Consider the following 22,862-nt stretch of genomic DNA (forward strand, 5'->3'; position numbering starts at 1 on the left):
ACGCTGAGTCACGTCTCGGCAACAGTCGCCTGGGCAACACCTCCATAGTGACCAGCCGGAGGAAGATAAAGACCCTCGCTGCTCAACAAGTTGTATAACATCAGCAGACCCTGCAACATTTTGTTCTCTCGCTGCTGATTATGCTGCTGTTATCGAACGGCGCACATGCTCATCCCCCACCTTAGTTATCCACATTTCTCCAACGGCGAGAGGAAATCTGACTCGTTGGGTCGTAGCTCCCCAATTATCAACACAATCCAGTCTCTCTGGCATAATTACTGTTTTGATTTCTGTTGCACAGAACGAGGGGAAACATGAACAAGCATACTGCAGGCTGTCGTAATTATAGCTATCAAATTTCACCAGCAGTGAGGAATAGAAGACAAAATGACAACTCTAATTAAAGCCGTCCACAGCGAGCAGCACAGTTGATTTGATATTGGATCCTTCTGACTGAAAAGATAAATGCACATCTTTAACTTGCATTTTAGTTTCTCTCTAATTTGTAAGCATCCCTGATGTGCTAAAGTGTGTGTTTCTTTTAAATGTCAGAATTACCACAAAAGCTTAGTTTGAATCCAAACAAAATGGTTGAAGGAAGTGAAGTTAATGCGAGGTATTCTTTCTCAACCATTCATTATTTAACTAGAGGTCAAACAGCACCTACAAGATCTCTGCCTCAGGGTTAGCTCTGCAAACAAGCTGAATTGAATTTCCTGGCCACACTGATTTGATATAGCTCAAAGGGAAGTCCTGTCTAGTGAATGAGTGTGATTGTTGGCTCGAGGAAAGTTTCCCTTCTCTCTTTGCCTCACATTGTAGAGTGTGGATTACTGCTCCACAGTTTCACTGTTGGCGTTTGCAGAAGGCTTTTGGTTGTGACAGCTTGGACTGAGGTGTATTATCACTGTCATAACAAGTGTCAGCGTTTGTTTGGTAGAGATGAGTGAATTTCGCTACAACACAAAATGTGAAGGGAAAGGGCTGTCAGTGTTTGAAGCAATTTCAGAGAATGATCAGTAATTTGGCTTTCATTAGCTCGAGTTTGACGTAGTTTAGAGCCAGCGTTGTATTACACTCACTCACTTAGCAAACATGAATAAAAGAGACCCCTAAAGAAATGTTGGTCTATGGTATATGTTAGTGTAAACAGTGAAACTGACTGATGCCTTACTTTTTAAACTCTCAGATAAGACAATTAAAGTTAATAATCAAATAACTTTAGTGCTGTTTTAGCCGTTTGTGGCATTTTTCAATTTTATATATGCACTGTTTTTGTCAAACATTTGAGGCATGGCAGGATAGATCCCAGTTTACCACCGACAGAACCTTAAACATGTTTCTTACCACCAACCATGACTCTAAGGCCTCCAGCAGTGCCACGTACAGAAGTTGCAAGTGGTTCAGTTTAACAGATATCCTGGTAGACAAACGAATATGGTGCAGACAACATAATTGCAACAAGCTTGGTTTGATTCTTGATTCCTTGGTGCACGTCATGTCCCTCCTCTTGTTTCAAATCTGCCTCTGTGCAGTTCTACCCAATAATAGCAAAAATTGTAATAAATAATCTCATAATGAGAGAGTAAGGAAAAGGGGTTCAAATTTTATTTAACTGTGCTCTGACATGCAAGAGCAAGGAAAAAGTAGCTGCACTTCTTATGATTTTTCTTGTGAAACTGAAGAGTTTTCGACCTTAACTCGAAAACTGATGGTTGCAGGTTTTGTTTTTCCATTTCTCTCAGAATTTAAGTTTAACAAGCTGCAAGGAGTTGAATGAGAACAACTGTGTGGAAACACGATGGTGCTGAGGAAATGAACTACTTTCTTGTGCTGCAACATAGAAAAGGGCTTCATAATCAGAGCTGATGAAGCACGTAGCACTTCCTGTCATACCTCCATCACCCCTGCTATTGCATCATGGTGGTGGCTGAAATGTTTGACAGTTTTAAACCTCAGTTTTCTGCCTGTGTGAGTTGGTGCACTGTAAAATGTAACACATTTCAACTTAAAATCATGAGTGAAAGGACTGTGAAACAATTAATTTTGTTATCTTGATTAAATATCTCTTGTTGTATCAACCTTTATGTTAGTTTAGTTGATGTGGATTTGTTAATTTATTGAACTCTTTAGGGTAGTTGTTTCAACTTGCAAATCTATTTTAGGTTAATTAAAATAGTTCGGTGTATGAACCTTTGTTTTAATTTGTTTGGATTTAGATTTGTTAATTGATTCAACTGTTTAGGGAAGTTATTTGAACTTGTTAATCTATTTCCAGTTAATGAAACAGGTGTGTTCATTTGAATTAAGTTAATACATTTATTGAACTTAATACAGCATACTACGTTAGTCATGTTAAAATGGGTATTTAAGTTCAAAGAAATGCTGGACAAGTTTGTTTTAGTAAATTCGATTTAAGTTTGTACATTTACTTAACTTCATTTCTCGATAACTAGGACAAGTTAGTTTTAAAGAGACACACGACAACCACCAACTAACATCCAACCAATGTCAATTACTGGTGCGCGTCGTTCCATAAAACTGAAAAGGCTAAGGCAGCAAAAAGTAAACCGTTTCATCATTGTCCTGAATTATATGCTCACACCACTCAGTAGTCGGAATATAAACAATGAAAGAAAGACTTGACGTAACATTTCTCATGTACAATCTCAACCAATGCCCCAGGATTTAACTGTTATAACTGCTGTGAGGCCGAGTACTGAATATTTCAAACACTTCGTAATGTCAATTGGTAGCTTGAATCAATTCATAATGCAAAAATAAGAGAAAAAAATGGACAAGTTGCAAATATGTAAAACAGACAGCAAAAAAGAAGAACTTCAGTATTAGAGTTTCAACTCTCAGGCACATGAGATACGTCTTTAGAGCACAGTCTTACATGGTTATCTGCAGGAGTCTATTTCTTAAACCATGCACAAGTGAGGAACACGGTCCTCCATCAATGTTCACCAGGACCTTCTGAATGACTGTCAATGTGTACCTCAGTTCCTTTGGATAGTCAATGTTTAGAGCAAAAAGAAGACCCATCAGCATGACGTTCACGCTCAGGATGCCCTTCAGATCAGACAGGACCACTGCTTCCTCAAGGTCCACCGACATGTCATTCCCTTGGTGACTGTGTCCCCATCATCAGTGGCCTACACAATAATTTAAAGGAAGCAAAAATATATTTATCCATCTTAGTTTGTTCTAGCATTCATGTACAGACGTACACATATATAGTAATACGAGTGGCATTTACAAAAGAGTCAGAAAGTTAAGGATTTAATCTAACTTTAAAGTAAAAACAGTAAGGAAAAGGATACATCTTTACTGCAATTTCTATTTGTTCCAAGCGACAATTTAAACTTGTTTACCAACCACTCAAAAAATCTATGTGATAAAAGAGTTAAGCAATGCTTACCTAAACAGTCTGGACCGCCAGCAGAAAGAACCATCCTCTTCTCATGTGTGGAGCTCTAATTTGAAAAACAAACAAACAAACACAAACAAAAAACAGAGCAGAACTAATATGATCAATGTTTTCATTTGGTCAGGACAATCAAAACATGCAAGCAGGAAATGGCATCGAACCTACCACCACTGATTTCTAGAAAGGTTAATGTCATTACATCACAAACCACAACAACAGATATGGGATTGGGAACCTAAAAATCCAAGATATGATACTGCAAAATAGGCGGAGTTTTTAAATCTTCCAGCAGGGGGATGTCACCATCCTCTCTAACTGGAAGATTTCAGTTTGATGCAAACTCTTCAACAGCTAATGTGTAATTATCCCGAGCTAAGTAGCAAGCATTAGCACTACCCTTGGTAGTACGCAGCAAGCGTTAGCACGGTGCAATTCAATTTTATTTACCTACGCACTATAACGAAATTTTTTTCTCCCCGAGCTTCAATACAACAAGTTTTGTCATATACTTTGCAATTCAGATTCTGCAATTCAGACCATAGGCTGATTCAGATACACAGCACCGGCTTTTCCTCCGCTTTGACCTCCGTGCAGGTCAGATGCCTCGTTCCTATTGGCCGCGCGGTCCAACGTCATTGCGCGCACGGGTCAAAGTGGAACACATTTGACCTTTGACCGCAGCCAGTGCGCGGTCTCGTTGCGCGGCGCAAAGCAACAGAAGTGAACAGGCATCAGAGCGCAGCGGTACCGCATCCTGTGTGAAAGCCACTTTGCACACTGTGATAAACCACTCTCAGTTTCGTACAACTGAAACTAAAAGCATCAGGTAAATTACTTTGCTTACATCTTTATACAAGACGGATGACTAATACAAATTTAGCTCTATTGTCATATGACGACAAAAATATATATAATTTTTCGCATCTTACTCATTTGACTAATGAATATGTTCATCTTACTTATTGTGACACTACATTCTGCATGTTCCTACCAGTGAAATGATAGAAATCAGCGTAAAAACATGACTTGTTGCTAGGTTTTGCCATTTATTTCATAAGTAAACAGTATTAGCTTAAAGGCCTCGTTAAGCTACATACATCGGGCTTCATTTAAACTCAAACAGACCAGAAATACAACTCACCAAAAAGTCTTTTCACTGATCCAATAATCACCAACTGTGGTGTAATCGAAATAAATATGTAATTCACCCAGCTAGGTTCCTTACCCTCATCGTCCCACCCACCTGCCGTCCCCGTTGCAATCAACCAGTGAGGCGACACAACCCGCTAGCTCGAATGTAGCATCGAACCGCGTATAGCTCCGTATCAACGGTTTTTGCGTTAAAGTCCAGAAAAAAAACACAGACTTCCTTCAAACTATGTTCTAACTTTAGTAGCTGCAATAAATTAGAAGTTACAACCAATTTTACTCACCATAAAAGAGAGCTGGGGGTGACGGGGATGTCCACAGAAGGTAGCTTCCGAAGAAAACAAATCGCGCGCCAGTTTCCCATCATACACTCGGACAACGGTCGCAAATACGTGGTGACGTTTTTAATCGACGCACCCACCTGGCTGCTTCAGTAGTTGACATACTTTACTAATTCAGGTGGACTTTTTATTTTTTTTTAATATAGTTGAGATGTTGTCAACTGGTAAATTTTTTACTATAGTGACAAATTCAGTATTTTTTTTCCTCATAGGGACAGCTCACAGACAGGCACTATGTTTAACATGTCAGTTCTTAGATTAAAAAAAAAAAGTGCAAAACAGTTTTGTTCACTGGATTGGGGAGGCACTTTTTTTTTTTTTTTAGAATATCTACTTGCTAAATCAATTAAGCTGACTCCTTCTTTTCCTTTTCTTCACATTCTGACGTTGTGGCCTTTTCTGAATGCCACTTTTAAAGGTCCACAGCACACTGCAGAAAAGAAAAATCAAGATAAAATAAAAAATAAAACCACAGGGCAACCCGATAGCCGATTCGTTAGGATGCAGACCACAAGGGTGCAAATGCAGTGAGCCTCTGGATTGATTAATCGCTGGACCAGACCTTTACTGCCACATTTCCTTTCTGTCTCTGCCAAAAACTTATCTAGAAAAATGAATAAAGATAGTATAAAGAATCAAACCCCTTCAGGACAGACATGGAGGGTGCTAGGAAATCTCTGCCCAGGTCTCCTTTCACAAAGATATTAGAGGAATGTGGAGTTGCCTGTCAGCCTCTGAGGGATTAATGAAGATCAGTGAGGCCACAGCAACACATTAAAAGTCTTCCTACTGAACAAGCTTTCCCTCCTTTTCATTATTACTCTGTGACTCATCATATCTCGAGGCTCACGCTCCTATAAATATCTCCAGGTTATCTTTAATTGTCAGCCGACATTGGACTGTCATTGTGCGCTGCCTGGTGAGGATCGTTTTAGGTCACGTCTGTCACGCCGTCGGTCACGTTTGTGGTTTATCATTGTGGTGTAGTTTCCGTTCTGCTCCACAGTGGGGCGAGGTTTGAGAGCAGATGACGTGCGGTGTGTTGATGTTGCTCTGCTTTCTCCTCGGTGCCGCAGGAATATTATCATAACCATCCTCTCATTGTAGAGCGGATGTCCATGTGTCATTTTAATCCCTCACTCTATAAATACATCTCTGGACTTGACGCTGCAAACAGAAACGATTTTGGTTTGTTATGCAATCTCTGCCGAATATCTTGATTTAAAATTGCAAGTATTGTTTGAAGGGAAGAAACCAATAGAGAAACAAAAATGGAAAAAATGCTGCTTTTTTTTTATTTGTTGCATTTTTCTTGTTGCTCCTGTCTCCCAGGTTTTCCTCATTGTTTTTCACTGTGCTGCACCTCTATGAAAACTGCACAACCATGACCAGGAGTGGCGAGGAGTCAGAATGCGGTTTACTTCTACTCCTTGCTCCTCTGGTCATGTACACAATTGTTTCTTTTCAATCATTCTGCCTCTTCACGGGCATCCAGGGCTCACTCTGGCTCATGAGTTTGCTTCGGCTGATCATCCTCATGCATCTTTCTCTATCCACCAGTCAATGAAAGTCCACATTCATCTTACAGCCTAATAGACGTGTCCCCCCCGCCTCCCTCTCATCTTTTGTTTTACTTCATCCTTCATTACCAGGCACTTTCAGTGGCTACAGTATTTCTGTCTTACCTTTCAAGGTTAGCTGTCGCCTGCAAATGTAGTGTTCTGTACCGTTCTATAAATCCAAAGAACACTTGCACATGAAAAGAAATTGAAAGTAGTTGATGAAATTCTGACATGGAGGGTTTTTATAATACCAAAGGCATGATTTATCAAAGCCTCCCACCTTGTACTAATAGAGAGGCCCTGGTGGTCACATACTATCATTCCTGTGGAGACGTGCTCTGGGCTTTGTTCATGCAGCTCAACCTTTGGATTACGAGCTTTCACGGTGGTTTGCATCTAATGCATTAAAGGGAAACTGTCAAATATTCTATCACATAATGTATCTGTTATTAATGGAGTGTATTTTATAGGGTCTTTGGGGGCACCTCTTGTTTACTTTTCCGGTTCCCAGTGGACATACTGATTGCTTCATCGTCCAGAGGAAAATGGACCAAAGTGCAAAAGATGGATCGAATAAATAAATGTGTCCACGTTTGTATTTGTCCTTTTTCTTCTTTGTGCTTGTTTCTGAGAACTATCTCCTGGTTGTGTCCGTTCAAGCGATGACAAAGTTGAGGTTTGCTGGACTATACATGTGTGTGCGTCTCCCTAACTGCGTGCTTTCCTGTCTCTGCTGTTTACCTATGAGTCTGTATGCACATTAACAACCCGCCCTGCTCCATAGCTGTAATCTAGCCTCCTCACAACACAGTATGTATATCTCCACCACTCCCCTCCTCCCTCCCTCCTTTACATCCAGGGTACCGGCGCGTTGCTAAATGGAGTCGGAGCAGCTGTACCACAGAGGCTACTGCAGGAACAGCTACAACAGCATCGCCAGCGCAAGCAGCGACGAGGAGCTGCTGGATGGAGCCGGCGTCATCATGGACTTCCACACCACTGAGGACGACAACCTGCTGGATGGGGACGCTGCCTCCCCAGGTAGGGAGTTTGGGAATCCTCCAAATTCTTCCCCCCACCAGTTTGATTTGTCTGGACGTCTTGAGCTTCCCCCTTCATATCCCAGGCTTGATGACCCTCAGAACTCCAGCCTTTCCTTGAACTCTCAGTGAGCTTCCCATCGTGCCCCGTGCTTTCTGTTGCGACCTCTTCAAACCCAGAATGGAGTTTGTCTTCTGGTTCACTGTTGGCCAAACAAAGCAGAGAAACTGCTCCTCCGGTTGTGAGTCAGCTCACTGCCGAAGCCGAGAAGCGTGTTTCTGCTCATGTGTGCTGCTGCCGTGTGCCTCCTCATCTCGATCCACACCCATCAGCTGCTCTACATGTTGTCTTGTCGCTCTGTGAAGAAACGCTCCGCTCCACCATCCATCCAGCATCATAGTCCCGCTCCTGTTTGACCCACAGAACCTCACAAATGGTTATGACAAGAGAAAAGGAATGAATTACAAGAGAGACAAAGTCGCTTTCATGTAATCAGCTCATAAGAATATCTAAACATGCAACCACATCTCATGCTGTTCATTCAGTCAGTAGGACTCCTTCAGGTGACCCGTTGAAACAAGTGAAGTTAACCATGTATTTATGACAAAATAATCTCAATTCAAGGTTATGTATTTGCTTTTTCAGCGCTTTTAGCTGCATTTTAATGTTTAAACATGTAATGGAATCAACTCAGGAACTAATTATGATGTTTTTATATTCCAAAAAGAAACCGCAAAGTAAATTGAGAGACATTTAGATTCATTTAAATGGCAACAAAAACTAGCGATGACTTAAAAGCTTTTTTTAAATTCATGAATTGAGATTCATTATCAAATGATTTTAAAAATCCTCTATTTCCAGCAACACAACTGCCTATTTCTTGTTTTAATTTGTAATTTGATCTAAGGAAAGTTTCATTCTTCCCATATTGTATTGTCTAAACATCCATTATTAATCTCTTTCTAACCATTTGTAAGATTCTTTACGGACTCCAGTGTTATTTTTTGTTATTTAAGTTTTTGTTCACCTACAATCATTTGTTTTTTTGTCTTGCATGTGTTACTTGTCTTTTAGTAATTGTTGTTCTGTTCATAGCTATGACTGAGCTTTGCGTGGTGTCATAGTTTGGCCTGTTCCAGCTCCCTGTTTACTTGTCTGTACTGTTTATGTCCGTGATCTTGACCTGATCACCTCTTTCATGTTCTGTCTTCCTGTTTCCTGCAGGCTGCTTTGTGGCGTCACTAACGCTTCTGTGTGTGCTTTGGCTTTTTGTTTCTCCTCCATTCTGTGTCTACACTTACGTGTCAAGTAGCTGTGAAACATAGTCGGTAGTAAGAATGCGGACACGTGGCCGAGCCTCTGTTTGTTTTGCAATGACAAATTGTAGGATATAAATAGAATAGCTAAGGTGGGGCTTTGTGCACAAACGAGACACACCGATTTGAGTTTATCACAAGAGTACTTTGGACCGGGAGATTATTCTGCAAGGTTAGATGATACATCTCATTCATAGCTTGACTGCTGGAAGTGATCTCTGTCATGCTTCTGTTTGTCAGGCTGCCAGGTCACGTAATTCTAGTCATACTTATCATTTCAGACTGCAGTCACCTGTTTCTCATTCATTCAACGGCTCCATGGCACTCTGACTGATATTTCTGTCCCATCAACATCCGATCTGCTGCATCCTGTTTGCTCTTCCTAGTCTGAGTAAATATGTCGATTCCTCTCTCGTTTCCCCCTTTTTTAAGCGTTGACTTGCAGCTGATCAAACAGAAAATGCACACGCTGAGGATTGTGTCAAAGGTGTCGGCTGCGCTTGGCTCATCAAATAAGAACGGCTTGTCTTTGTGTATTAGAATGCCTCTACACTGGAAATTTGCTGCTTTTTGAGCAGAGAATGAGCACTAAAGCAGGTAAATAAGTGTTTATGCGAGGGATAAGTACACTACATTTAGTTAAAGTCTGGTCAGTGGGTTCCTAGCAGAAAAGTTATTTTCTGTCGGTTTAAATTGGATAATTAAGATTAACTGCTCTTATTTGATTATGTTCTTGGATTGCAGACAGGGATGTGAACAAAGAGACAGTGTACAATAAAACTATAAATAAAAATTCGTTTGACAGGCTGTGGTAAAACTGAAATGAACCAGTTGCTTCAAGAAAACATAGACCTTATCCTGGAACTTATTTGACCATCATACCTGTCGTCTTCCTTTTCTGTAGAGCAGCTATAAAGTCTGATTGTAATTCTTTTGAAATATTGAACAGCAGAGCCTGTATTTGTAGCACTTGCCCCTCTGATGCTGAACCAATTTATGGATTTATATCCGTCTATGGCATTTATATCTACTCTGAAGCGCCGCTACTAACTGCAACTAGATGGACTCTACAAGTTTAAAATAAGATGCAGTAAAAATGAAAGTTTTGCTCAGACTGAGTTACCCCTACAGTGGGCGCTGTAGTAAAGCACAGTGGTGATACAACAACTGTTAAGTCTAGACTCTGCCTATTCATTATTAAAGAGCAGGCCGTGTGTTTCATGGTGTTCAGCAGGACATAAATGACTTGTACTGTAACAGTACGGGCGACCATGTGCGGTGCAGCAGACAGAAGTGGGATTGTATTGAACAAGATCACAGCTGTCATGCTCATTAGACATGAGGAAAATGAATAAATGGAGTGATAGAACCTTATTGTTCCTAATAGTAGAAGGGCTAAACAAATTTGTTCTGGAAGTAGCACTGCAGCAAAGGCCTGAATAGAAGTTTGCTCACTGCTTTTTCAGCTGTATGTGAGTCAGTTGTAAACTCAATCTGAACATTGTTGACACACTAGTGTTGGCATTCAGCAGCTTTAAGCTCAAAGCATCATCAACCCTCTGAACATCACGCAATTTATAGGTGTTTTTTTTTTCTTTTCTTTTGCTCCTGTCACATTTTTACTCACTGTGGACTGACTGCAATACGAAAGTCCTGCACCTCTATGGAAACAGCCAATGTCCTTTGTGCCATATAAAGTTATAATGGCATAAACCATAAAAAAAAAAGGATTCAGTAATTATTACACAAAAATGGACAAAGCTTGGAATCAATATGTACAACACTAAAGTACTGGAAACAGTGGTGACTGTACATAACACAGATAAATTACTATTTACATTTTTAATTTGTTGCCATGCTTTTCTCCTTTTCGTTTTGTGTAAACAACCTGCGGTTCAGTTGAAAAGTCCCTGAATTTTTTTTCATGTGCTCAGTCAAGTCCCGGCTTCATGGTTGTGCTGAGGATAGCAGATGTTTTCTATTTTTTATTAAACCTGTTAAGGATTTTTGAGGTTAATATTAATAGTGATATTTGGGAATTTAAAAATCTTTGACGATATATCAGCCAATAGTATTATTATTTTTTAATTTTACATAAACAATCAAACAACCTTCATCCACAGCTTTTGTGTTTTTAAAGAACGGTTAATAATATATAGCTGGCATTTTCATGTTGCTGTTTATTGTTACTTATTGGTTGGTGGATACATGGGGGACAACATATCTGCAACTGACCTGGATCACTGAGGTCATTAAGATTAATCTTTTATTGTGTTCTGGTGTTTTGTCTTTGCTACATCACTTTGTCTGCAGAGCCAGGAGAGGTTGTGTTTGTGTACAGTATGTGCATTAAGAGGGATTGGCTTACATTTCCAGTCTCCACTTGGTAATTAGCCTCTTATTCTTTCACTCTGAAACTGGACCTTTGGGCAGTTAACTACAAAGGGTGAGAGTAACCCTAAACTTTCACCACTGATGCTGTCACTGCTGCTACAAACACAGAGCGAGCCCGAGTGAAGCAGAGAAAAACTACTCGAACGAACTCTCCCTCCTTCCTTTTTGATAGTCTTGGACCACACTTTAAATGCACGGCTGCATTAGTCAGGGCTCCACCTACCTGTCCCGTCAGTCTCGATTTGTGTGTAATAGAAGTGCAACAACATTCCCATGAACCAGTTTGGCTGCCAGCTGGTGTGAGAAGGTTTTTTTTGTCAGGAAATCTCTGGATGAATGTGTTTCCTTGAAGTCGGCGTGCTGCCTGTCTCTGCGTCTCTGTGCTATTTTTACGTAGCAGTGAGGGGTGGGTTCACAGAAAACCTTGTAAAGCCCTCCTCTGGGCTAAGGCTGCAATGTGACCAAGGGGCTGGCTCAGTCTCATCGAGTCTCATGGAGTTCCACACTGAAACTTTTTGCTGGATTAACAGAAGTGCAGGACATACGTACGGCTCCGCTTTGAGAAACTGCGGTCCTTGAGCGGACACAGATTTTGTGAAATCTTGAGAGTTTTTTTTGCTGTTCCAAACTTCCTGTTGTGGTTTTGCCTGCTTTGACGTGCTCACTGGGACTTCTGGAGGAGGGAGGGAGCAAACTATGGCTGGTATCACCTGTGCAACTACTTAACAAGAGGGGCCCTGCCAAACGGTAAGCGTCTGTGGAGGTCTGAAAGGGTTTTTTTTTTTACTGCTTTACTACTGCATGTGAAATCTCTGAAATCTGAATAAGCCTGGGAACTGCCATGGATGTGGAAGGACCTGACCCGGCGCAGCTATTGTGTTTCATATCACAACAGGCAGTTATATCAAGTTTACAAAACACCTTTGATATACAGTGACTGGGATCCCTGTTGGATTTTTGCTTGTGAAATGAGCTGCAGTTAATTTGGTGCCGCTGCGACTGAGGATTTTGAAGCTTAAAAGGAGGATTGTGTAAGACAGAAAACAGAGGCGTTTGTGGTTTTTGGATGATCGCACACATGTTGAGAGACAACACAAGTATTTCTGTTTTAGACCGTCTCTGGGATTCTGACACAGGAGACAACTTTGACTTGTAATTCTCTTGCTTCTGTTTCTCTTTCATCCGCCCAAAAACATTTAATTTTCTCTTTTTATGCTGACGGCGATGCAGCAATGTTATTAGAAAGATAAGCAAAATGAGAAGGCATACTGGCCAATAACTAGCATGGTCATTTCTTATTTCTGCTGTCAGTAAGCTGGCTTTCTTTTTATTTATAAATAGACTCAGTGATTTAAAGTCAATCTGGTTATTATTTGGAGTTGTAATCAGACATGGACCAGTTTGACTTTTAGGTCCCATAACTATTCTAATCTATCAAGTTAAGGTTTCTGACAATACTCTTTATTAATCCCATACTCATTGCAATCAGTTTTATTGTCCATGTAATCGGCCATTTCTGTCTAATATCTGTGTTTGCAGTCAGACAAACATGGAAGTCATTTTTACTTTATGTGAGATGACATGACTCTGGAATCTTCAGCAGTCAGTCAGCTGAGAAAAGTTAGTCGGTGACCTGATGTGACTGAATAAATGTAATTTTAGAATTGCATGAACAAAGTACACTCAGTAGCCGTGTTTCCATGTAACTGTCAAGCAAATTTGAAGCGAACCTATGAATTGCTTGAAAAAATGTAATGAGGATTAGGCTGGCTACCATTAACTGTGTGGTCAGAAAGTTTCATATCAGCTGCTTACATAGCTGTAATAAAGCCAACTGCTAAAAAACACAAAAAAACAGAAAACTTTGGATTATAAGTCTCCAGGAATACTACAAATTAATACATTTGTAATTATTCTTTCCTGTCAGCTGCCACTGATCATATTTCGTGCAAGACGATGAAAGTTAAATGTTCATTACATCAGAATTAGGATCCACGTGTTTCCATCTTCCAGGTCAAAAACAACCTCAATCGAGCCTAAAAGCATATTTTGCACAATTTTGTACTTTTTCTTGAATTTTGCCAGTTCCATTAAACTCTTTCAATGCAAGACTTCAAAATACAAATAAAAACAGCTCATTTGGATTTGCCACATCAGCCTTAAAACTGGTCTGGTGCACCCTATTTGAACATTTTTTTTTTGTATTGATTAGTCTGCTAATACTGTGCTGATTATAAAATACCAGAAAATTATGCACACAAGTGACATTTATGGTTCTTGTTTTACTGTTTTATCTGAATAGCAGTCGAACTATTATGTAGGATAAAAAGAAAGTGGGGAAACGTTTACATTTCAGAGGCTCATATCTGTCAGTTTTGGCCAAAACTTAATTAATTGATTGATTGATAAAAATCCAAATCATGATTACATTTTATTGATAGTTTGACACACCTGTTAGGGAGCTCCTCCATTTGTTTCACTGCATACTAAACAATTATCACTTATTTTGACGCCCCTGCAGTGCTCAGGATGGAACATTCCATTTCAGAGCTCCCCTCCAGGAACCTTACATACATACACCCCTGTGACCCGCCACTATGGTCTGTCCCATACAGGCAGGGCTCACTGATCTCCCCTAGCAACCGAGGCAGGCAGGGCTGACCGGCCTGGTGTGATCGTCTTTCCTCCTGTGTGTGTGTGTGTGTGTGTGTGTGTGTGTGTGATGACATCATCAGCTCTAGCAGTCAGCTGCTGCAGTAGAGGGCGAGCGAGGAAGAACAGGGAGGGGAGGGAGAGAGAGAGAGAGAGAGAGCACTGTGCACTCACATACACACTTTTCCGCTCAAGCACACACACACACACACACTCTCCCTCCCTCACACAGCTCCACTTGTCTTCCTCTGGTAAACATGGCAGCGGCGGCAGCGAATGAAACACGCAGCGAGCAGAGCGTAGTGAAGCCCAGCACAGCTTAGCCTAGCCTCGTCTAAACTGTCAACATGGAGGAGGAGGACGCAGCGGCCGACCCCTATTTGCCCTACGACGGGGGAGGGGACACCATCCCCCTGCAGGAGATCCCTAGAAGAGGTACGCCACGTCCCCTCTTCTCTTTCTCCCCCCTATCCATCTGATTCCCAGCTTCCCTCACGCTGCTGTGATGACAGAGGCCGACCTCCTTCTTCTTGTACAGTGAGTGCATGTAACCATATGGCAGGCAGACACAGTGCAGGTTGAGCAAAGGCTGCCTCCTCTGCTGTTGGCGAGGTATGGAAACCGGAGAGCCAGTGTGGATTAGAAGCTGCCCTCGCTCACGACTACTGCTGTCTGGCCAGGCCATTCCACCGCTCACCTGTCCGTTGATGATTAACTGGTGGTGTGTGCACGTCAAGCAGAGATAATGAGATAAAGGAAGGGTTGATTCAGTGTGAAGGCTTGGGCCTGGGCCTGTGAGCAGCGGTGACTAAAGACAACATCATGGGCGTCCATTTTAATTTCCCTACAGAAAGACACACACAAGCTCCTGGTTTCCAAACATACGAACTGGGTGTTCATACATCTGTGTCTGTTTTCGAAGCATTTCACCACCTTCCTGCAGTGTGAGGACACCTGTTGGCGAGATTCAGGATGTCATCTCACATCACATGTAACAGGCCCCTCAGGGTCAGATTGCTGACACATTATTGCTGTTTTTATGACAAACGTAAGCGCTTGCACTGTATCCATGTTTGTCTTTCCTGTGCTGTCTTTAGGGAGCTGTCCTCTCAGTTCTGTGAGCGTGTCTCTTGCTTTCTCCAGGCCTTGTTAGATTTTTACGGTGAGCGAGCACAGACAAAAGTCCCCTGGTGAGTTTAGGACACATCCACTGCTGCCTACATCCAATTCATACAAAGGATTCAGGCTGCCGATGCCTCTGCTTTCAACATGTTCTCCTTGCAGACGCAGTTTGAAAGGCTCCTTTGAGAGATTCACTCGTGTATTTTCTGTCATCGTCATAAGCAAGTGGTGAAACTGCGCATGTGGTGTGTGTACGACTAAAAATATAGTGTTCCAGATCCAGTTACGGTCATTCACCTTGTCACATCAATCCAAAACCAATGTGTAAACACACAAGGTAGAGCTGCGTCAAGGGTGCTTTTGGGCCGTCAGCCTTTTTGCACTTTGATCCGTTGATCCGTTCGCCTTTCGTGTGGCTGCAGGGATTCCACCAGTCTGGTCAGGCCTCGGTCAGCAGCAGGGCTCTTAAGACTGTTACGATGCTGTCGGGGTCAGTCTATGATGCCGATCACATGATGGCCGAGCAGACTAACCCTGTTCCAGCCCAGCTGACCCCGAGCATCCTACACAGTTGCCTCTTTGGCCTCGTCCACACCAATATGGACATTTTGCCAAATAATAATTTCCTCTACGTTTCGGTCTCTCATCCACACACAGAAGGATTTTTTTAAAGACTCTGATGATGTCACAGCTCATTTTGCACATGCCCAGTGGTGGGTTTTACCAGCTTCTTTACGTTTGGTCGGCACTATCAGTTACACGTTTATAACTTAACTTGGCTCAGTATCCACAGAAACACTATAATGACAGTCTTCTATGGTATTTAATGTATCATCGATGTAGACTGCCTCGGCGTGCTTGTTAGAGTCGTTTTTGCATTCTCCTGTGTGTGAACATGCAAAATAATGGTCACTTGTGCAGAATTTAAATCTCCCTGGTGTCATTTACTCAACAGTAGTAGGAGAGGCCTCATACAGGGAGTGCGGAGGCGGTTGTTAGATTGAAGTAAACATGGGACACAGTTGTAGGAGAAAGTTCAGGGACCGTTGGAATTACCAGGATTTTTTAATCGATTACTCGTAAAACGTGGTCTGATCTTCGTCTCAGTCACAATTATGGACAAATACAGTAAAGTTAATAGCAATAATTTCCATCTATTCATGTGACACATTCAGTAATCCCTCACAGTTTGATGGATTTCATGCTATTGGTTGATCTTTGCAGCTCCTCCAACAGTTTTTCTTATTGCGGATTGATGAACACTCAGGTCATTAGAAACGCTTTTGCAGCCTTTTCCAGTTCTGTGCATCTATAAAATGCTTCCTCTAAGGTCCTGTGAAAGTAAACGCTGTGAGTAACCTGACTTCCTGTGACTTAGATGAAGATCAGACCACATTTTATGAGTAATTAATGCAGAAATCATGGTAGTATCAAATCATTTACAATTTTTTTCTTGCAGCTGTATGTATACGCAGTTAGCTGATGGTCATTTCAGACTTCATCGACTACATTTGCACCAAGTGTCTGTATCAAACACGGTTAATTTGGAGAAGTGGTTTTACAGACAGTCAGCCAGAATGTGTGAGCACTGACGTGGCTTTCTGCCCTGATGCAGTCCAACAGAATCGCAGTGTCACTGTACTGGTGCACAGGGGAGCGAAACTGAAGCCTTGTTTTTATACGTGCGTGTCTATTGTCTGTGTTCCTGCCGAACAGCTGAGGCGTGATGCTGGTGACGGGTGTGGTTTCTGTGTTCTGTGCTGTCACCATGGCTCGGCTCCAGACTGAGGGGTGTCTCATAATACGGCAACAACAGGAGGGGCTTGTGTGCTTTACCTCATCAGTATCATCCACTGACGACACGTTGAAAGTCTTTACTTCTAAATAAGCGCATTCATCCTGCAGTGGAGAGCCGCAGTCTTATCCTGTCGTCTTCATCGACTGGCATTTATGGATTGAGGTGCATTATAGTCTTGAAGGTGCAAATTTATTGAAAATTCTACAGTTAAAGTCTATCAGCACATTATATTGTTTGTTATGGTTTGTGCTCAGGATTTCTGCTATTGCCGACTGTATAGTGGTCTTTCCTGGCTAATATTCTGCTTTTTAGTCAGGTTTTACTCCACTTTTCTAATGAGTTAAACCATGAATCATCGATAGTCATCACCCGAGAGACAACAATCCCACTTATGCTTGGATATTTGGCATTTTTCATCCTTAATTAACAACTAATACACAGATGATTATCCAAAAAATTTGTCAGATTGAGGTTTCTTTGGTCCAGCTGCAGTGCAATTTAATGACAAAAGCACCCACATTTATCAGTGGTATCGTCATAATATTGTTAGAAAGGCTTGTTAAATCTGTAACAGATTGTTTGGTCCCGTGAGAGTAAAACTTCTGATAAATTTTCACTGACAGCAAATGTGCTCTAATTGCTGCTCTAGTAGAGGATGTTTTACGTCCTGTCCTGGTCCCCTGACCTTGAACATCCGGCGCCGGGCATAAAACTTGATCAACAGGTAGGCACACAGCTGTTGTTCAAGGTAAACACATTTCCAAGAACTCTGCAAATGAACTCTGCTGCATTCCCTCGCTTTGGAGTTTGGAGTTTTTTGCGAATATGTCAGCTAAAATGCAAATGTTATGCTGTGTCAGCAGTGGTTGCCATAGCAATGGGATGTTCTACCAACCCCAGAGCGTCAAAATAAGGAACACCGGTTAATTTTTTAACCACAATCCAAAGCTGCCAGAGGAATGTGGTCCCTCACTCTGTTGTGCTCACGATCCAAATATAAAACTTCATGACTCAAAATGACTCTAAAATCAAAACAGTGATGACATTACTAGGATCTCCTGTACTGCTGCTGACTCCACAACAATAACAATAGCCGCCATCACACTCGCTTGTCCTGTCTCTTTACCGGGCTGGAGATATGTCTGCAGCTCAGATGGAAGACAAACTTGACCATTTTGTCCTTGATTCTTACTGAATTCCCACCAAAGGGTTTCGACTTCTTCTCCCGCATCCCATCAAACATCAAAGCGGGTGATATTAAGCTAATGAGCAGCTCTTTCAAAGGCTCTATCATGGCCTACATTCTACTCTTTGGGAAACAGGCTTTATCCTGGACTTATGTCGTAGTTACTGGGATGGATTTTTGCTGGCGTGCAAACAGCTTTACTCTAAATTGAGATATACTGTGTGAGATTTGATGCAGGGCGCTTTCTGATTCGCTGTGTATCTCATTTATTGTTTGGCAGTGCGGTGGGCAGTTTTAGAGCAGCAGTCCATGGGAAAGCATTCAGATGTGTCGATGCCATTTTATGATCTGTGTAACGGCCTTGGTCAGAACCAAGGCGGGTCATGGAGCTTTAACAGCTATGAACGAACCTTTGTTTGAAAGTCACGACCCTACCCCGGTTACAGTTGTGCTCAGGAGATTAAAGACGTTGGGGAAAATATGCATTGCGGACTGGAATGTGTGTGTTTGATGTTTGGAAGGCCACAGGGCTTTCTAGTTTAGTGCTGCTATATCCTTCACCTGGCATTATCGTCCCCCGCATTTCTGCATTCACACTCTCATTTCTGGCTGTTTGAACGCCTCAAAATGAAAACATGTTGAAATAATTTTCTTGCATTTTGTTCCAGATTCAAATGACATGCTGCTTTGCATCAACATGTTGTGGGTTTCTGCTCGAATGCTTCTCAACCCCAAGCATTTCTCTGTTCTCTCGTATTTGTGCTCGCTGTGTGCACATTTTTAGTGCAATATAAAGTCCTGCATCTCCGTGGAAACAACACAACTCTGGCAGAGTCTGTGATGATTCATCAAGGTCATGGTTATTCTGGTAGATTAAACGTAGCAACTGGACTTGCTTGAGTTCCTTGAAGATGTTTCTGACTGACTAGTTGGGAGTTCCTGATACTTATATCCTAAAGGAGACATTAACGCCTGAGTTTCCGTTTCAATTGGGGGTTTGTTACTCTTCTCCCTCGTTATGTGGGTCGTTAGTGCTCCCCCTGCCTCAAAGGGGTTCATTAGGGTCTCCCCAAGACCTGTACATCGGGGAGACTAAACAGCCACTCCACAAGCGCATGGCTCAGCACAGAAGAGCAGCTCCTCAGAACAGGACTCAGCAGTCCACCTGCATCTCAAGGACAAAGGACACTCATTGGAAGACAACAACGTACAGATGTTGGCCAGGGAGGACAGATGGTTTGAGAGAGGGGTGACAGAAGCCATCTATGTCAAACTGGAAAGACCATCCCTCAACAGAGGTCTGAGGCGTCATCTCTCACCTGTTTACAACTCAGTACTAAGATCTCTCCCCAGGAAGATGAAACTACATTCACACCGAGCCACAAAAGACACTAACGAACCCCTTTGTGGCAGGGGGAGCACTAACGACTCAAGCAGGTCCAGTTGCTACTATTAATCTACCAGACCAGCTCTGGTCATGTCATCTGGGCAGTATGACACAGTTACAAAGAACAAAAGTCGAAGTTCTGTGACTTCTTATTTTGCAGTATGGACATCAGCAGGTACAACAAAGCGCCCAGAGGTGTTGCCAATACTGAAAAGAAACATGGTGGCTTCATGTACTATGGATCCTTCACTACTTACATTTTTTAACTGGTTTCCATACTTGTCTGCTCTGTGTAAACACTGCCTGCAGTTCAGCTAAAAAAAAAAAAAATCCTTGAATTGTTGTTATTCATGGCTTCACTGTGAGAGGTGCAGAATTTCTTGCTTTTTACTTTATCTGGTTTTGGTGAATGGTTTATTTTAGGCAAATTATTAAATGACTGAGGACGTATTTTTTTAAAAAGTCAGCTTAAACCTGATTATTTTCTCTAAGAAATTACCTATTATAAATCTGTTATCATCACTGGTTCAAATGATCAAACTTTACTGAGCGCTACAGGGATTTCATTTTGCCTCATCAGTTTCAGTCTTACCAGTAGCACACACAGGACGTACACCCATGTTCATAGGACTTGATCTGATATTATGTACACAGACAGGAGATACAGGTTGCACTTGTTGCACCTCACGCCCGTCATTACATTAATCGTGCATACTTTTCTTTGTGTTCTTTTGGAGAATCAAAAGTTGTTCTCTGTCATTTCTTGCCACTGTGTCACACAACACCGCCTTTGTTTTGCAGACGAATATTTGTGTCTTCCCAAGTAGGAGGCTTGGACTCTTTCTGACAGCTTCAAATGTCAGCACGGGTTCACCCAAATGTACCAAGCAGGCTTTGTGCCAGATTAAATGTGCTGCACTGTGTTGTGAGGTTAAGGGAACGGGGCCCTCTTATGTATTAAATATTATCTCTGACTTACTGCATTACGAGGACAACGTGGAAGGATTTTTTAATTATCCCGTTGTATCACTGCAGTTACTTTACAGCGAAGGAAATCTCTCATCATTCCACGTTAGCGATGGAAGTGAAATGGCAGCCGTGTGAATCTTGTGACATTTTCCAGATAAGATGCAGAGAGAATCGGCCCCTCGGCTGCTTCTCCTCGCTCTGCTCTGCATGTAGATGTGAGTCACTATGTTTGGCTGTCTGCTGCTCATATTGAATCCGTGCATGCAGCCACAACAGATCAGACCTGAGCGGTGACATTCAGCGTCCCACGTCACCGTCATGTGCAAAGTTTGAATTTTACAATCAAAACGAGAAAGGGCAGCAGACAATGTTTGCTTTATTTCTTTTTTCTGTTGCCTATCATTGATATGTGCTAATATGTGACTAATTCTGGTCATGTTAAATTCATTCCCTACTGACTGCACGTGGTTGTTCCATCTGTAAGCAGCCACATTGTTCTGCTGCCTTTAGGCTGAAACAGCAGACCAGCGATAATGAGACTGGCAGAATCCAAGTTATTAAAGTTTTTATCCCTAAAATGAGGGAAATTAAAAAACCACAAGCATATAAATCTAATTAAACTCTCTTTCATTTGAAATTTGAGCTTTAACAAGCTTGTTTTGAACAAAAAGAGCTCTTAGTTGAAGTTGCTGATTCACCCATTCGAAGCTTAGATGTTTAAAATGTGGAATATAAAAGGCCTTCAGCAGACACAGAAGGGCTTTTATATGTTACACTTTGAACATGGCATCCATCCAAACATAGTCATCTGCATCCCAGACCAGCAGAAAGAATCTGAAAAATGAACAAGAGCTGCTCTGCTGAGGTTCCTGTGAGCGTCTTACTTTTACTCTAGTAAATGTTTATTTTATTTTTTTGTATGAAATAGTGAGAAAAGATTTCCGTCACCCATCAAAATCCTTCAGCAGAGGGAGTAAACTTCCACTCCATTATCGTCCCAGATGAGATGATGGACCGCAGTTAGCCGTGTTTGCGACAGTCTCATTAAAGCTCAGCGCCGATCTCTGCAGTGTTTCTGATGGGCTGGATAATCGAGGAGGTGTAGCTCTAATGTGCAGCCGGCTGCAGGCAGCACTGTGATGGATCTCTTGTCTTTTCAGGATTGTTTGAAAGAATTGGATGCAGTGAATGTACTGCGTCGCGAGTTATATATCCTTGTTTGCACTGATTTGATTTCAAATTATTATCAGAATATTTCTCTGAAATGTGCCTCGTATCCAGAGATCTACATTGTTCCACAAAAAAAACCCTAAATACGACAGACATACATTAATTTCGACATTGTGAATGATTTAGGAGCAGTGTGACCGAGTTTTTCACCCTTTTCTCACTTGTACACTGAGGCCTACGTAGAACCTCAACTCTGATTTAACAGTTTAGATTAAGGAACAAAGAAGCTCTTTAATTTAATTCATTCCAGCCTGTGGACTGTAACCGTCCTTTTTAATGACAAAAGTTGATATTCTACAAATTCTAAGAGAGTAAGCATTATTATAGCAATATTTGAAGGGGCTTCTTTTGTACTGATGTATGTTGCAGAGACTCACATTTGCAGTTTCCTTCTAGGAAATGTGTATGGGTTTGCACTGGGTGTCAGTTTGTTTTTTCACATCCTGCATGCTGCAGCATGTATTATTGGTTAGTAGCAGAGTCTTGATTTTCTTGAGTTTAGGAGCTCAAGAAAAGATGCTGAACCAAACATAAGATTTAAAAAAAAAAAAAACAGCAATATATGCTCGCTTATTAAGATGCTTTTCTATATTTAACAAGTAAAATGTTAAATACTGAAGAAAACATCAATTTTCAGCTGATATTATCCACCAGCGTTGATCTATCACAGATGTTGTCCGATATACAACCATTTTTTTTACTCCAAAAATTCTAATATCGCTCTGACTCGACTCTTAGTTCTGTCTTGACTTTCCGCAGTCATGTAATGTCGGGAATTTTGCACAGTTCTGATAAATGTCTCCCTTGTCTTTCCTCTCCAGGGTCTAACTACGCCATGTCTAACGGAGGCGGGGCCGCCAGTAGCACCACCCACCTGTTGGACTTCCTAGAGGAGCCCATCCCTGGTGTGGGCACCTACGACGACTTCCACACCATCGACTGGGTCCGTGAGAAGTGCAAGGATCGCGAGAGACACCGGAAGGTGAGGGCGCAGAAGCTTTAAGATGAGCCAGCACTGTAAAAGAAAAAAACCTCCACTCAGTGACAGATGAAGAGATGATACAAGAGAAGTTTAACAAGTCTCATAAATGACAAAAAGTGTTGGACACAGCCCCCTCCCAGAGTTTACATTCAGACAGGGGGTTTCAGACGCTGCTAAAGGACCCAACAAGTAGTTTGTCTGAAGTGTTCTGAGGCCTTAAGTAAGCAAAATGTAGACAGATTTATTTTGCATCAAGCGATTCCAACTAATCCGCAGCACTTAACAGACATCCTCGTGATT

At 41.7% G+C, this 22,862-nt stretch overlaps 1 protein-coding gene across 6 annotated transcripts in view; it reads left to right on the top strand.

The window, feature by feature from the left end:
* clcn3 (chloride channel 3) overlaps positions 1-22,862 on the top strand; it is a 45,715-nt gene that overhangs the window by 3,699 nt on the left and 19,154 nt on the right. For 2 of the 6 annotated variants that reach the window (XM_008286379.1, XM_008286382.1), the window contains exons 1-2: positions 14,236-14,323; positions 22,402-22,562. In XM_008286379.1, the coding sequence (XP_008284601.1) occupies positions 14,236-14,323; positions 22,402-22,562 (249 nt within the window). Of the gene's footprint in view, positions 1-6,762; positions 7,527-11,607; positions 11,984-14,235; positions 14,324-22,401; positions 22,563-22,862 lie in introns of those variants that run through there. The other 4 variants (XM_008286378.1, XM_008286380.1, XM_008286377.1 and 1 more) reach the window with 4 other exon arrangements.

This window comes from Stegastes partitus, unplaced genomic scaffold, assembly GCF_000690725.1.
Source record: "Stegastes partitus isolate 25-593 unplaced genomic scaffold, Stegastes_partitus-1.0.2 Scaffold453, whole genome shotgun sequence".
Lineage (NCBI taxonomy): Eukaryota > Metazoa > Chordata > Actinopteri > Pomacentridae > Stegastes > Stegastes partitus.